General features: G+C 34.2%; 2 protein-coding genes across 2 annotated transcripts; one reads left to right on the forward strand and one right to left on the reverse strand.

Moving 5' to 3' along the window:
• The first annotated feature begins 2,124 nt into the window (after nucleotides 1–2,124).
• LOC141724422 (large ribosomal subunit protein eL33w) lies at nucleotides 2,125–3,880 on the forward strand. The gene is made up of 4 exons (XM_074526574.1): nucleotides 2,125–2,276; nucleotides 2,364–2,628; nucleotides 2,729–2,771; nucleotides 3,645–3,880. The coding sequence occupies exons 1-3, from the start codon at nucleotides 2,245–2,247 to the stop codon at nucleotides 2,768–2,770; spliced, it is 339 nt and encodes a 112-aa protein (XP_074382675.1). The 5' UTR covers nucleotides 2,125–2,244; the 3' UTR covers nucleotide 2,771; nucleotides 3,645–3,880.
• Nucleotides 3,881–5,186: 1,306 nt separating this feature from the next.
• Nucleotides 5,187–8,190, reverse strand: LOC141661522 (uncharacterized). Its single transcript, XM_074468545.1, has 2 exons — nucleotides 5,959–8,190; nucleotides 5,187–5,858 (listed from the first exon to the last, which is right to left on the reverse strand). The coding sequence occupies exons 1-2, from the start codon at nucleotides 8,051–8,053 to the stop codon at nucleotides 5,479–5,481; spliced, it is 2,475 nt and encodes an 824-aa protein (XP_074324646.1). The 5' UTR covers nucleotides 8,054–8,190; the 3' UTR covers nucleotides 5,187–5,478.
• Between the last annotated feature and the right edge of the window lie 6,832 nt (nucleotides 8,191–15,022).

Raw genomic sequence — 15,022 nt, forward strand, 5'->3', positions numbered from 1 at the left:
CTCTCTTATGTTAGTCTCTTAAATACCTACAATCTTTTATCCTAATGACGTTAAGTTTCAGAGATGCTAGTAAAGAAGATGATGAACTTTGACAGCACTCATAATTTAGATCCTTGATACACGATTTGCCAATAGATTGATTAGAACATGCAAAGCTGGATTTAATGCAGAGCAACCATTTGATATATCTCGACACACATTTGATAATAACTATTTCATTGGTTTGCAACAAAGCTGGAGTACTTAGTTCAGATCAGACCTTATTTTCAAGTCCGCAAACTAGAGGCATTAATTGTAAATAATTATGCCATGAACACATCCATGTTTTTCCTTGATTTCCAGCAGGCTATGGTGGCAATGGGTTTATTAGATGTCAATGGGTTTAACTTTTCGTGATGAATAAATTATTTTAGACACCTGTCCCCAAATCATCGTGTATTGTATATGTACTAGAAGGACTTAATGCTGATCTTGTTTGTAAATGTTAATAATAAGGTTTTGTAGGCCTTTTTCCAACACATTTTCTTTCCGTGGATAGATTGATAGGCCAAGTATCATGAATGACTTCTTGTTTTTGTTGAGCTAATTAATTTCCAAATGAGGCTATTAATATATACCAATGAAAGGGGAGATCAAACCGAAAGCTTTTACTTCTCCAAAAGATATTCAAACAAAATACAAAGATGTCATGCAACTCAAGCAAGCCGGGGCATCTATATTTAGGAGGGATTTTAGGGTATAAGTCAGTTTCTCCCGGCATTCTTCTCTCCTTTCAACCACCAACATATGGCAATTACAATATTCAGCTATTGAAGATACATAACTCAGCTAAGTTTGTCAAGAATAATAACCCACCCACTTTGTGTTGTTATATACACTGCAAAGAACAATAATACACAGATAGACCCAAAAGGTGGAAAAAGACAGCATAGGCCCTAACTTTACCCTCCCTCCAGCTGTCTTTTAACGGTGTTAAACATATTCTAACGGAAGTACACAACTTGCTAGAATCTTGTTAAATGTAAGATACCAAAATAGAGGTACACAAAGTGCACGAAGTAGAAACAACAGGTACACAATATGCATTTAACTCAAACATAAAATTGCAACCAGGACTTGACACTCCAAAAGTAGTTGCAACATTTTAGAATATCAGAAGTCATATCTTCAAAAAAAAGTTCCAAAACAAGGCTTTATGACATGATATAAGGTTTTAAATTTTGACTATATCTTCAAATTTTAGTCCCGCTATATTTGACCCTATTTTGTGTTGTAATATATATTTTATAAAAACTTATATTAGTCCCGCTATACTTGAATCTGCAAAGTATAAAATTTGTAACTACTCCGGTTACCTATTTGAAAATTTACAAAATTGACTTTAAAATTTATTTTCTAGTACTTTATTAACATCTACTATAAAATACAGATCATCAATTACCAGTAAATTCATTTAAACTAGAATAAACTTATAAATCAAAATCAACTTTTATTTCAAAATAATTTTGACGTGAACACACACACACACACACACACACATATATATATATATATATATATATATATTTCCCTAACAAAATTCTAAAAGGCCTTTGTATTCAGTATTCTGAAAAGCGCAAATCGGTCCTAAGCGGCGGAAAGACCTTCTAGAGCGGAATTTTAAGCAGGTCTATAAACGGATAAATAATATTTATTTAAAATTTTATATATAATAATAATATTTGTAATACTAAATAATGAAAATAAATAAAGTATCAAGAATATAAATATAATTTTTTCTTAAAAACTTATATAATTTTATTTTTTAATCAAGATCATTGTTTTATTAAAATAAAAATTTATATTAAAAATTAAAAAATTGACAAGTCAAAATCGGTTTGACCACTTAATGACCGTTTAATCCGCTTAATTACCGCTTAATCCATTTATAAGGTCGCTTAATTTTTAAAAACGCTTAATTCTCCGATTAATATAAAATCAAAGCGTTTAAAGGTCCGATTCCACTTAAACGGCCGCTTAATGCGCTTTTCAGGATACTGATTGTATTACATTATTCAGAAAAAAAAAGAAGTTGAACAAAGAAGCCCAAAAATATATGACATGGGCCAAACAGAGACCAAAGAAAATGGGCTGAATAGGGTTTAAATCTGCACATATAAAAACAAGCATTTATCACATTTGATTAGGGTTTTTATCTTCCTCCTCCGCCAACACACTCATTTTTCTTCCTCAAGAGCAGCAAAAATGGTGAAGGGCAGACAAGGCGAGCGCGTCAGGTTCGATCTCCCCAACCTATACTTACATTATTATACATACATAATATGTTAATTTGTGTTTAATAATATTTAAATTGATTAAAACAGGTTGTATGTACGGGGAACAATATTGGGTTACAAGAGGTCGAAATCCAACCAGTACCCAAACACATCGTTGGTTCAGATTGAAGGTGTTAATACTAAGGAAGAGGTTTCCTGGTACCAGGGCAAGCGTGTTGCTTACATTTACAAGGCTAAAATTAAGGTTTCTGGGTCCCACTATCGTTGCATTTGGGGTAAGGTTATTAGGCCTCATGGTAACACTGGTATTGTTCGTGCCAAATTCACCTCCAATCTCCCTCCCAAATCCATGGTAATTTTTCACTTCTTTATTTTATTTATGGTTTGTGTGTGTATATATTGTTTGAAATGTCGTTATGGATTTTGATGTATGATTGTTGTTTGATTTTTAGGGATCGAGGGTCAGGGTGATGATGTACCCCAGCAATATTTAAGGTACATTATTTTTTATTACTTCGATGTTTCGTATTCTTTGCAGTTGTTTTTGTGCTGCTCTTTTAATTGAAATGGATTGTTAGTTGATGATATGTTACATGTGTTTCCTGCTTGTTGGTGAAAGCTTAATTGCTATTTCTGGTTTTTTTTGCTTTGGGATTAAGATTAGGTTTATACCTTTGAACTTTAGGCTCTATTCAACATTATTTTGTGTGAATTGTAATTGAAAATGTCGCAAATGAATGTGATCCATTAAGTTTAAAAACCAAGTTGCGGGTTAGAACAATTTATTTTATGTTTCTGTGTTCCCTTGTAAATGCAACAACCTGATTATAACAATTGGCTTTTTGATATTAGTATTACAGGACTAAATGGTTCTTATGGCTTCTGTAAATTGTGCAGGACAGGAATTTCAGTTTGTTGTTTAGTGTATGTTATATTAAGAGAAGATACTTTAGTTTGCTGTTCTTTTATTCTCCCTACTCTGTTTTTACTTAGCTGTTTTATTGAAAATAGATGTTCAGCTCTACCCTTTGATTTTACTTTTCCTTGTATATGTAATGTATGTTTACGGTTATGCAAGTATATCACCAGTAGATCACAGAAATACCATAGTTAAGTTGGTAAATTTAAACAAAATCCTGGATTGAATTGTTCATGCCCGTGAATATCCAATACTCTGTATGAGACTGTTATAGTTCTTTGTTTGGGCATTAGTTTTAGACTATTTTACAGTTACCCCATGAGCGATTCTTGTTTAAACAATAATTAGACTTGTTTTCATGTGTACTGAGTAGATCTGTTTGTTTTGACTCGAACGTTCTACATGATGGTTCTTGATTGTAATTACATATGAATTTCCTCTTATTGCAGCATATCTGGGCTGGCGCAAACTCTTTTTTTGGTGGTTTTGAGAGGTTCTTGTATGCTGGGTCGAAGAAAGCAGTTTATTTGATAAGACTCTTTTTAGCACCAAATTAGAATCTTAGACTTGGTTTAATGTAATTTCTGGGTGTTGAGAAGCCTTATATTTTTGTTCATTTTAACTTGCAGTCCTTAAAATATTGAATGAGACCAGTTTATTTACAAGTATTTGGATTCTTATTCTATTCTGTGCGTCTGAAATTTTGAAACTGTTAGTTAAGTACTGATTTATGACTCGTGAATTGAATATTTGCTTTGTTTTTTGCAGGCTTTGTGAGCATATTTTCTACTAGCTATGTTTTATAGTATAGTTCCTAGAATTTAATGTTCAACTATGAAATTTTATTTAATGTATGTTCCAGTTTGTCATATCGGGGAGCTTATATTGGATGTAAATGTAGAAGAGTCTCTTCCACAGTTATACCTGGATCCTTTGTTATCATAAAATCTGAATTCAGACTTTTAGACTCAAACAAACAGCTGTTTGGCCCCTTCTTTTTAGCAGAAAAACTAAACTCAAACAAACACTGAAACGCCTATTGCTTTATAATTAATTTTTATGGATTGTTAATTCTTGAGCGACACAAGTGTTGTGTGGTTCCTGGTCAAACACTCCCATTTCTGTTGAAAGTCTTTGAGATCTCTGCACTTGTTTTCTAATCCCTTGTTAATGCCCCGATTGGAACAAATTTTGGTCTCCTTTTGTTGAGCAATCGGAATCACTAGACCATTTTTCAGTCTTGCATCTAGACCATTTTTCAGTCTTGCATCTATCTGCATTCTTATTCTGGTTTTCGCCCAATTGTTGGTATTGAAATCACTAGACCATTTTTCAGTTTTGCATCTGCATTCTTATTCTGGTTGTCACCGGAGGCTTAACAACTAGGGGTTGGTTGATCAGTGTTTAGTGTTAGTGTTTTTCTTTTTAATACACGACACGAAATTACGCGACCGAGATTTAGTGTCGGTTTGTGTTTTCCTTCAAGTACACGACACGAAGTATACGACATAAATAAATATTATAATAAAATATTAATATTTATAATGAATATATGTATATTTATAATAGATATATGCATATTTATTTTTAAAACAATTACCTAATTTTATATTATGTATATAAATATAATCTAAATATATATATATTTTAATATATTTCATAAAAAATTTACCTAATTATATATATATATTTATTTAATTAATATTAATATTCAGTTTTACATGAAAACACACGATACTAAACGACACGAAACGAAAGTACACGAACACGAATGTACAAACCCTAAACATGTCGGCTTTGTTTTTGACATTCAAGTATACGAAACACGAAAATACACGACACGATAGTATACGATACGAACGAATTGCCAGGTCATAGAATGAAGCTCATTTTTAAGATGAAGTTGCAGGAACTTTTCTTATGTAACCACATGACATAAATACTCATCATTTGTTCACTTTGTGGTTTGATCAAGTTTGATTTGGGATGATTTCTAGGCCATAAAATCTTTCAGAGGACTTGTTACAATTTACAGCTGATGCACCAGAGGTTTGTATTATGACTTTGTTTTTACCTTGATACAAAGGTAACACACCATACATACTCTCATAAACTACAAAAACATACAAGGCAGTGACCTTTTTGTCCAAATGCCCCTAAGCTGATTTTGATTGGTACACCTTCTCGTATCAAATTCATTCTAAAACTTGATACCAGAACAAATGCATTGAAAAACCAGAAGTTAAAAAGTATATTGACGGGGGGGCATCTAGAATCCGCACTTCACCTCTTTAAGAGAGTTTTCTTGACCAAATTCAGCTCAGTGTAAGCATTTGTGATGTTCATTCGAGTATGTGGTGCCTCCACAGAGCATGCAATTCCAATTTTTATGATTGAAGCAAGGCATTCCGTTACTTTTGCATGTGCAGATTGCCTATTATTTTCTTGTGCTAATTGCCTAGTCTCTTCGTTATTTTGCAGAACAAATGGATCCACTATGTCTCTCACCTGTCCAGGCAATGCCATGCTTGCGAAATTATGAAGATTACGCCCTTCTACAAACATGTTATCCGTTGGTCTCTTTCCTGTTAGCATTTCCAACAAGAAGATCCCAAAACTGTAGACGTCCCCATGTGTAGATAGTTCACTTCCAACACCATACTCTGCCATTGTTACATTACTTAAATATTAAAAATAGAAAGGGAAGATTACGTCTCATTTTCATGCACAAATTGCAATATATGATATTTTCCCATTGCATACCTGGAGCTGCATATCCGGTGGTTCCTCTTAATCCGAGTGAGCTGCTTTGATTTCCATCTTTCTGATTGGGATTGAATAACTTGGCTAACCCAAAATCTCCAACATGAGCAATCATGTCCTCATCAAGTAAGATATTACTTGGCTTTAGATCGCAATGTATGATAGGGTTTTCACACCGATGATGAAGATAATCAAGTGCACATGCAACATCTATGGCAATATTTATTCTATGCAGAAGGCTTAGTCGTCTACTGAGCTCGCTCTCCTCATTTTCTGATCCGGATCTTGAATGTAACCAGCTTTCTAGACTTCCATTAGGCATGAAGTGATAAACAATAGCTTTGAAGTCATTTCCTTGAAAATCAATACTGGAGCAAGAAGCAACAATCTTCAGCAGATTTCTGTGTCTGACACTCCTTAATGCTTCACACTCATTCATGAAACTCTTTGAGGCTTCTCGAGATTGAAGGTTCAGTACTTTAACAGCAACAACTGTTTCAAATACATCAAGAACTCCCTTATACACATGACCAGAACTACCCTTGCCAACCAATTTTTCTGAAGAAAATCCATCAGTTGCTTTGAGAAGCATCTCATACGAAACTCTCAAGAATGGTTCTTTCAGCAATGTTTCTGGTGATTTCTCTTTTATGCTTCTCTTACGCCAACAAAACAATGTAATCAACACTGCAGTTACCAACATAAAAGTGCCAATGGTAGTAATCCCAATGATGAGAGCACGAGACATTCTCTTCCAACTTTTAAAGGTGCACTTGTGCAGCTGAAGTTCAGGCACTCCACCACAGAGCTTAGCATTATCACCAACATATATTCCACTTCGATTTGCAAAAATTCCTTCCGTAGGTACTTCACCGTCAAAGTTATTGAAAGATAGATTCAAGTACTCTATGGAGAATTTCTCAAGAAATGCTGGAATCTCTCCCGACAAATTGTTCTTTGAAAAATCTAGGTATGTCACACCTTTTAAATAATTCAATGATGATGGTATGGAACCCTGGAAGTTATTTTCTTGAAGTTGAAGACTGGTAAGACTAGTGCAAGTGCCAAGACTATTTGGAATTATCCCAGACAAGTCATATTTAGACAAATCCAAGGACCCCAAATTTTTAAGATTGCCTACATCTGATGGCATAGATCCATGGAAATGGTTCCCGGACAAATTTAAGTAACTCGACAGAGATGAAATTGTGAAAACTACATTAGGTATGAGGCCACTGAGGTTATTTTGAGAAAGATCTAATTCTAATAGTCTTTGGCAATTTCCCAGACTTGCAGGAATGGCACCCTCTAACTGGTTCAACTCCATGTGGAGTTCCAGTAACATAGATAGCTTTCCAATAGAATCTGGAATAATGCCAGAAAAACTATTGTTTTGTAACCACAATCTCCCTAGTCTATTAAGATTGCCTATTGTGGAGGGAATAGTTCCAGTGAAATGGTTATCATCGACAATCAAATTCTGTAAACCAACAAGATTACCTATCGTTGGAGGGAGTTCTCCATATAATCGATTAAATTGGAAATTAAGAAACCACAGGCTGGAAGAAAGGTTACCTATAGAAATTGGTATAGGCCCCTTTAATCTGTTACCCCTTAGTTCCAAAAATTGTAGATTGCTGCAGTTGGTCAGAGAGTCAATAAATCTCATTTCATCAGCCTCCCCGCTTCCAAGATGATTGTTAATCATACGGATAACCTTCATTTTTTTCAGACCTCCAAAATCTAGTGCAATTTTTCCATAGAAATTGTTGATGCCAAATTCAAGTGTCGTTAAATCTGAACAATTGGAGAGTGAACGGGGAATGGTTCCAGTAAGCTGATTCATTGGCACTTGAAGGATTTCAAGTTTAGGGAACATAAAACCTATGCGGGGATGAAGTGTACCTTGTAACTGATTATCATCCAAACTTATGTTAGCTATCGACGAAAGGTTATAAAATGAAAGAGGGATGATACCAGACAAATTAGTGCCACCTAATGCAAGGTAATTAAGATCTTTCAACTGACCCAGAGAGTCTGGAATGCTTCCACCAAATGGAATTTCAATAGCAGATATAACTTGTAGGGATGTCATATTCCCAATAAAATGCGGGAAACCACCAGTGAAACGATTCCTGTCAACAATAAGGAATGCCAGATCTGGCAAAGCAGCGAGCTCTTTTGGCAATTTTCCAGAAAGATTATTGTGACCAACATCAATATATTCGAGACCCTGGCATCCCGATATGTTGGCTGGAATTTCTCCTTCAAATTTGTTGTGATTAAGGTCAAGCTGCTGTAGGCGGAATAGATGACCAAGTTGTGTAGGAATTGCACCCTCAAAACTGTTATTGTACAAGTCTAGAAGGTGAAGGAAGCTTAGATTTCCCAGGTACGGAGACAATGGACCAGCCAAACCTTTGGTTTCCAACGATAGTGAAGTTACCCTTTGGTGACGGTGTCCGCATGCAACACCTTCCCATTGGCAGAAATGAAAAGAGTCATTCCATGAGCTCAGAGTATTATCTGCTGAATGTCGCAAAATGGACTGCTTGAAGGCCAGAAGTGCCTGTTGATCCGTTACATTTGTTGAGCAGATCGTCACTACGCAAAATAAAAAGATGAACAAAAACCGAAACATCATAGTTTGAAAACAAATCATTGGTAACTTAGAGAATCTGTAGGAATATAAAATGAATGAATAGTATTTGATATTGTGCATGCGATCAGTATTATAAGAATGCGTAATTAGGTATATATATATTGGTATGTTTTGTAGGCATTAGGCAAGCATGAAAAATTGAAGCGCCTGGAAAAGAAGATGAGAATGATTAAAACACACCGAGAATTTAAGGCATTGACTTGGCTCAACAGACGGTGTATCCAAGTCTTTCAAGTCTTTGTGTATCGACTATGTATTGATTGAACAAAAAGACTCGCTACTGTGGGTATAACAGAAGTGTAAACAGTGCATGAGTGGCCAAAACATTTAAGAGAACAAAACGTGAATGTTACCTAATTGCAGTTCTTGGGATATTGTCTAAATAAGTTTCTGATTACTTCAATATGCATAATTTTAGAAAAAAACACCAACAAATCTGAAACCAAAACTTAGCACCAATGCGCCATAAACACTTCCTCCTTGAATGAAGTTTTATAAAACAGCACATAAAGTGAATGCGACACATCTGATTAGTTTTGGTATTCGCTATATGCAAATTGTGTATGCGTTGACGAAAATATTATACAGAATTGTTTTTTGCTCAAAAAAACCTAGTTAATTGCATTATATTTTTTTTGAAATTTTTGTTGCCCAAATTTGATACTCTGTTTTTTGTTGTTACCCATTTTGTAATGCATTACACTTGGGCTTCAGAAAAACTTTTTCAGACCTGAAATTTAACTTGAGATTATGTGATATAACTCAAGCTTAGAACATCTTCGACCCAATGTTTTTGTTTCCACTACCCGTTGTAGATGAAATCTTTGTAGTTTATGTAGAAAGTAGACAACAACACAGAATTCATGTCGGAGGCAAAGCAGAATGTCCAAGTAAGAACACTTCGATACCTTGATAAGATTTTAGTGTGAAACTCTACAATGTCTAGATTCTCGTTGACTCGCGGAAAATGTATAATTAAAGTTAAAAAATATATTTCAATTGTCTCCTACACTAAGAATGTATTTTTAACATCTGAATCAAGCGTAGATTACTGAGATCTGTGCATCTACAGATTGCATTCCGCTAAGAGGTGAGAGTGTCACGGATAGAGTTTAGCTTAAAAACCACATCTGCGATGCTCATTCGAGCTTGTGGTGACCCCACAGAGCATGCATTACCTACTTCTAATACTCAAAGTACGCATTCTTCTACTACATTTTCACCTATAGTTGCATCACTTCCCACTTTCTTTGGTTGTTTCTATTGTCTCTTCAAAGTCATCGTCAAACGTCGATGTGCTATGTTGTAGTGTGATGCTTACAAACTTGTGAAGATTTAGGCCTTCGTTAAACATGGCATCAGTAGGTCTCTTCCCCTGTTATCATTTCTAGCAACAAAATCCCATAACTGTAGGTAGGGCTGTGCATCCGGTTCGGTTAACCGAAAACTGAACCGAATAACCGATTTTATTTCGGTTCGGTTAACCAAAATATGAAATTCGGTTCGGTTTTCGGTAATGATTTTTTAAAAAATCGGTTTTTCGGTTTTTAACCGCGGTTAACCGAAAACCGAATAGATTAACCGAAATTATTTATAAGTAATAATAATTTATTATTTATATATTATAATTTATATCTACAAACAGACTACAGACATCATCACTCATCAGATATGTACTATATACTACAGTCTATACTTTCTTTCTACAAACACATAACCGAATAACTTAAACTTGCGAACTAAAGCTACCGGCGGTCCGGCGTCGCCCTCTACTCCACATCACAGTCCACACTACCGGCGTAAGTACTTTAATTTCCACTTCAATTTATACTTCTGTTCTGTTATGTTCGATTTCAAATTGGATTTAGGGATTTCAAATTGGATTTAGGGATTTCAAATTAGATTTAGGGATTTGGATTGAATTCAGTTTATACTTTTGTTCTGTTCTGTTTTGCTTATGTTTATTTTCTCGAACTCTCAAATTTGAAATCATTTCAGTCACCTGGACTTTCCCTCACCCAGTCACCCTCACCTAGTCACCTTGACACTCTGTAGATGATATCATATGTACAGAGTATGTAGATGATATCATATGTACTACAGACTACAGTATCAGACTATCAGTATTACAGTAGTCACTAGTCAGTATATATATGTTTTAATGCTGTTGTGTTGATATTGGACTTGAGTTTCAGTGTGTCTATAAACTCACAGAGTCACAGTTTAAATTTTTAGTTCTAATTTTTTACCCATGTTATCTGTTTTAGATGGAAAGCGAACATGATTATCAAGAAGAATTAGAAGCTCAGACCGAAACCGTGGCTTCGAATCCGAGAAAGAGAAAGGGAATGGAATCTCGAAGTGATGTTTGGGAACATTACGAGAAAATTAAAGATGAAAATGGAGTAATTGTTAAAGGTAAGTGTAAGTATTGTGCTAAAGATTTAAGTGCAAATACTTCAAGAAATGGTACTAGTAGTTTGCGTAATCATTTAAAGTCTTGCAAGTCATACAATGTTGAAGGTCGTCAAACGAAATTAGCTTTTCAAACTAATAAAGATGGGGGAAACACTACTTTGGGTAGTTGGATTTTTGACAAAGATTTGGCTAGAGAGAAATATATAAAGATGATTATTGTTGATGAGTTACCATTTAGGTTTGGGGAGGGTTTGGGCTTTAAAGAATTTATGGCTACCGTGCAACCAATGTTTCAAATTCCATCTAGATGGACGGTTGCACGTGATTGTTATGGGATGTATTCTCTTAAAAGAAATGAGTTTAAAAAATCATTGCTTGAATCAACCCAACGCCTTTGCCTAACTACGGACACATGGACTTCTAATCAAAGGATTAATTATATGTGTTTAACCGCACATTTTATTGACAAAGATTGGAAGTTGCATAAGAGAATACTAAACTTTTGTCCAATTGTTAGTCATAAAGGTAAGGCAATTGCTATGGCAATTGAGGAGTGTTTAGTGGAGTGGGGAATTACTAGGGTGTTATCCATCACGGTAGATAATGCAAGTTCTAATGATGTAGCTTTGACAAAATTAAAAGAGAGAATTGGTAATTGGGATACTAGTGTCTTGAATGGGGAACATTTGCATTTAAGGTGTGTTGCTCACATTTTAAATCTAATTGTTAAAGATGGATTGGGTTTATTTGACGGATCAATTAGTAAGGTGAGAAATGCCGTTAAGTATGTTAGACAATCACCCGCGAGAGAGGTAGTGTTTATGGAATGTGCAAAATATGAGAAAATTGAGACTAAAAGATCTTTGATTCTTGATGTTGATACTAGATGGAATTCAACATATGAAATGCTAGATGTGGCGGAAAAATATGAGAGAGCATTTAGTAGGTATGATACACAAGATCCTAGGTATAAAAAACATCTTAAGATGGGTAATGTTGATGGAAGGCCTACTTGTGAAGATTGGGTAACCGTGAGAAAATTTGCATCATTCTTGAGAATTTTTTATGATCTAACTTTGAAGATTTCGGGCACTTCTTATGTCACTTCTAACATTTTCTTGCATGAGATATATGCCGTTCATTCTACCTTGAATGATTGGACATATGGTGCTAATGTTGAAATGCATGCTATTGGAAATGAGATGTTGGAAAAGTTTGAAAAGTATTCGGTTTCGGTTTTAAACCGAATAAATTTCGGTTCGGTTTTCGGCAGGGTTTTTACAATATTTCGGTTTCGGTTAACCGAAAAAAAATTCGGTTTCGGTTTCGGTTAACCGAATGCACAGCCCTAACTGTAGGCATCCCCACTTTTTGATATCTCACTTCCAAGACCATACTCTATAACAAATAAAAAAAAATTTATAAACAAAAATCATAATATATGCGAATTTAAGGCTTAATTATAACTCTTAAAGTATGACACGTTTTACACATAAACCTCTAAAGAAAAACATCATATATTTTAACCCGAGATTTGTTCACTTTACCCCTTTTAAAAAAATTTCTTCCAATACCCAAGGTTATTATGTCCGCAATCATATACTACAAGGGCAACATTCTTCGTCAATCATTTTTTTGTCAAATAATATAATATATATAAATGTATAATATACTAATTAACTGTATATTATTATATTTAGTTTACTTTCGGTGAATCTTACTAGTATTATAAATTTTACTTATAATAAAAACTTGTAAAATTATAATATACTATTAATATCTTAGGATATATGCAATTATAACCGATATAAATTAAAATTTATTTGATTGTATAAACTAATTAATATGATAAATAATATAATTAAAAAATTAGATATTAATTAAGTAATTTTAAATAATTTTTTTGAAAGAATCAAAACAAGTATATAAAATATGATTAAAGGGTTAAAGTGTACAAAATTCATAATTTAGGGGCTGAATTATACAACCTTTAAGGGTAATATTGGAAAAAGATTTAGTAAAAGGGTTGAAGTGTACAAAACATATAGTTAAGGGGACAAAATGTACATTTTTTTTGTTTAAGGGTGCATGTGTACATGATGTTATATTTTAAGGGCTAAATTATAATTAAGCCTTGAATTTAATCCAAAAAATATTGAATAAGATCATAGCTAAGCATTGATGCAAATGGAGGTACTACATCATTTCCAGCATGTATAAAGTGATTAAATTGCATACCTGGAGCTGCATACCCAATTGTTCCTTTTAGTCCAAGTGAACTGCTTTGAGTTTCTTTTGAAAATTCACGATGAATGATTTTTGCTAGTCCAAAATCTCCAACATGAGCAACCATGTCACCTTCAAGTAGAATGTTACTAGGCTTTAGATCACAATGTCCTATGGGTTTCTCACACTGATTATGAAGATCATCAACTGCCAGAAGACACATCTAAGGCTATGTTTAATTTTTGAATTAGAGTGAGTTTTTGGTTTTCCTGTGAATCCAGACTCGAGTACAGCCATTGCTCTAAGCTCCAATCCATTGGGCATGAACTCGTACACCAAGGCTCTAAAGTCATTATTCTGAAAATCAACACTAAAGCAAGCAGTTTTGATTTTGACAAGATTCGGTGTCTGGTATTTCTCAACGTTTCACACTCATTCAAGAAACTTTTGTAAGATTCTCGAGAATGAAGGTTTACCACTTTCACTGCAACAGTCTCTCTATCCGCATCGAGAACCCCTTTATAAACGCAACCAAAACTACCATTGCCGACTAAATTCTCTATGGAAAATCCTTCCGTTGCTTTGTGGAGATCTGCATAGGATAATCTTAAGTACGATCTATCTACCATTGGCCCCGGTGATTCAGACCTTAATTTCTTATGCTTGAACATGAACCACAGCAGGATAGTAGTGTTATTTTGTGTTTGTGTAGAGTACTTGTATAATTTCATGGAACACAGCAGATTAGAACACTTTATATTTATTTTGTTTGTATATTGATCTCAACTCTTATCCATCTCTTCATACATACTTCTCCATTTATAATAGGATAATATAAACCATCACATATGAATCACAACACATACATCTTTTTCAGTTCTATAGTTCTATGAATCTGACTCAAAATATTCTCTTATATTAAATAATAGTTTCTAAAATATTTCAAAAGTTTAGTTTATCCAATATATTCCTCCCTTAAACTAACTCCTTTCGATCTTTCATGTCCATCAACCTTTTGTAAATATCTAACAGAGTCTTTGACAATGGTTTGGTGAGAACATCTGCAATCTGATCACGACTAGCAACATGACGCAAATGCACATTCTTTTCTTTTACATGTTCCCGAATAAAATGAAATCGAACATCAATGTATTTGCTCCTTTCATGATGTACTGGATTCTTAACAAGCTCAATTGCATATTTTTTGTCAACTCGAATTTCAGTTGAATTTTGTTGTGGTATCTTTAATTCACCGAGTAACATTCTCAACCATATAGCATGACAAACACAATAAAAGGCTGCCACATATTCTGCCTCACAAGTTGATAACGAGACTATAGGTTGCTTCTTAGAATACCATGTAAATGTTGTTTTTCCCATAAAGAACAAGTATCCAGATGTTCTTTTGCGGTCATACACATTTCCACACCAATCACTATATGAATATCCCTTTAATTTATTAGTCATCAGTTCTTGAATAAAACAACCCCAATGATTTTGTTCCTTAAATGTAACGCAAAATTCTTTTGATTGCATTCCAATGTGACTGTTTTGGATCTTCCATGAATCTGCTTATAATCCCAACACTATAAGCTATGTCAAGTCTGATGCATGTAAGGTATCTCAAGCTCCCAACTAGGCTTTGATATAAATTTGCTTTCACTGAAATTCATCCCTCAAATTTAAAAAGTTTTGTTCCCTGTTCCATCGGAGTTGCTACTGGATTGCAATGCTCCATCCTGAATTTCTTCAAAATAT

The sequence above is a fragment of the Apium graveolens genome, chromosome 5 (genome assembly GCF_009905375.1).
Source record: "Apium graveolens cultivar Ventura chromosome 5, ASM990537v1, whole genome shotgun sequence".
NCBI lineage: Eukaryota > Viridiplantae > Streptophyta > Magnoliopsida > Apiales > Apiaceae > Apium > Apium graveolens.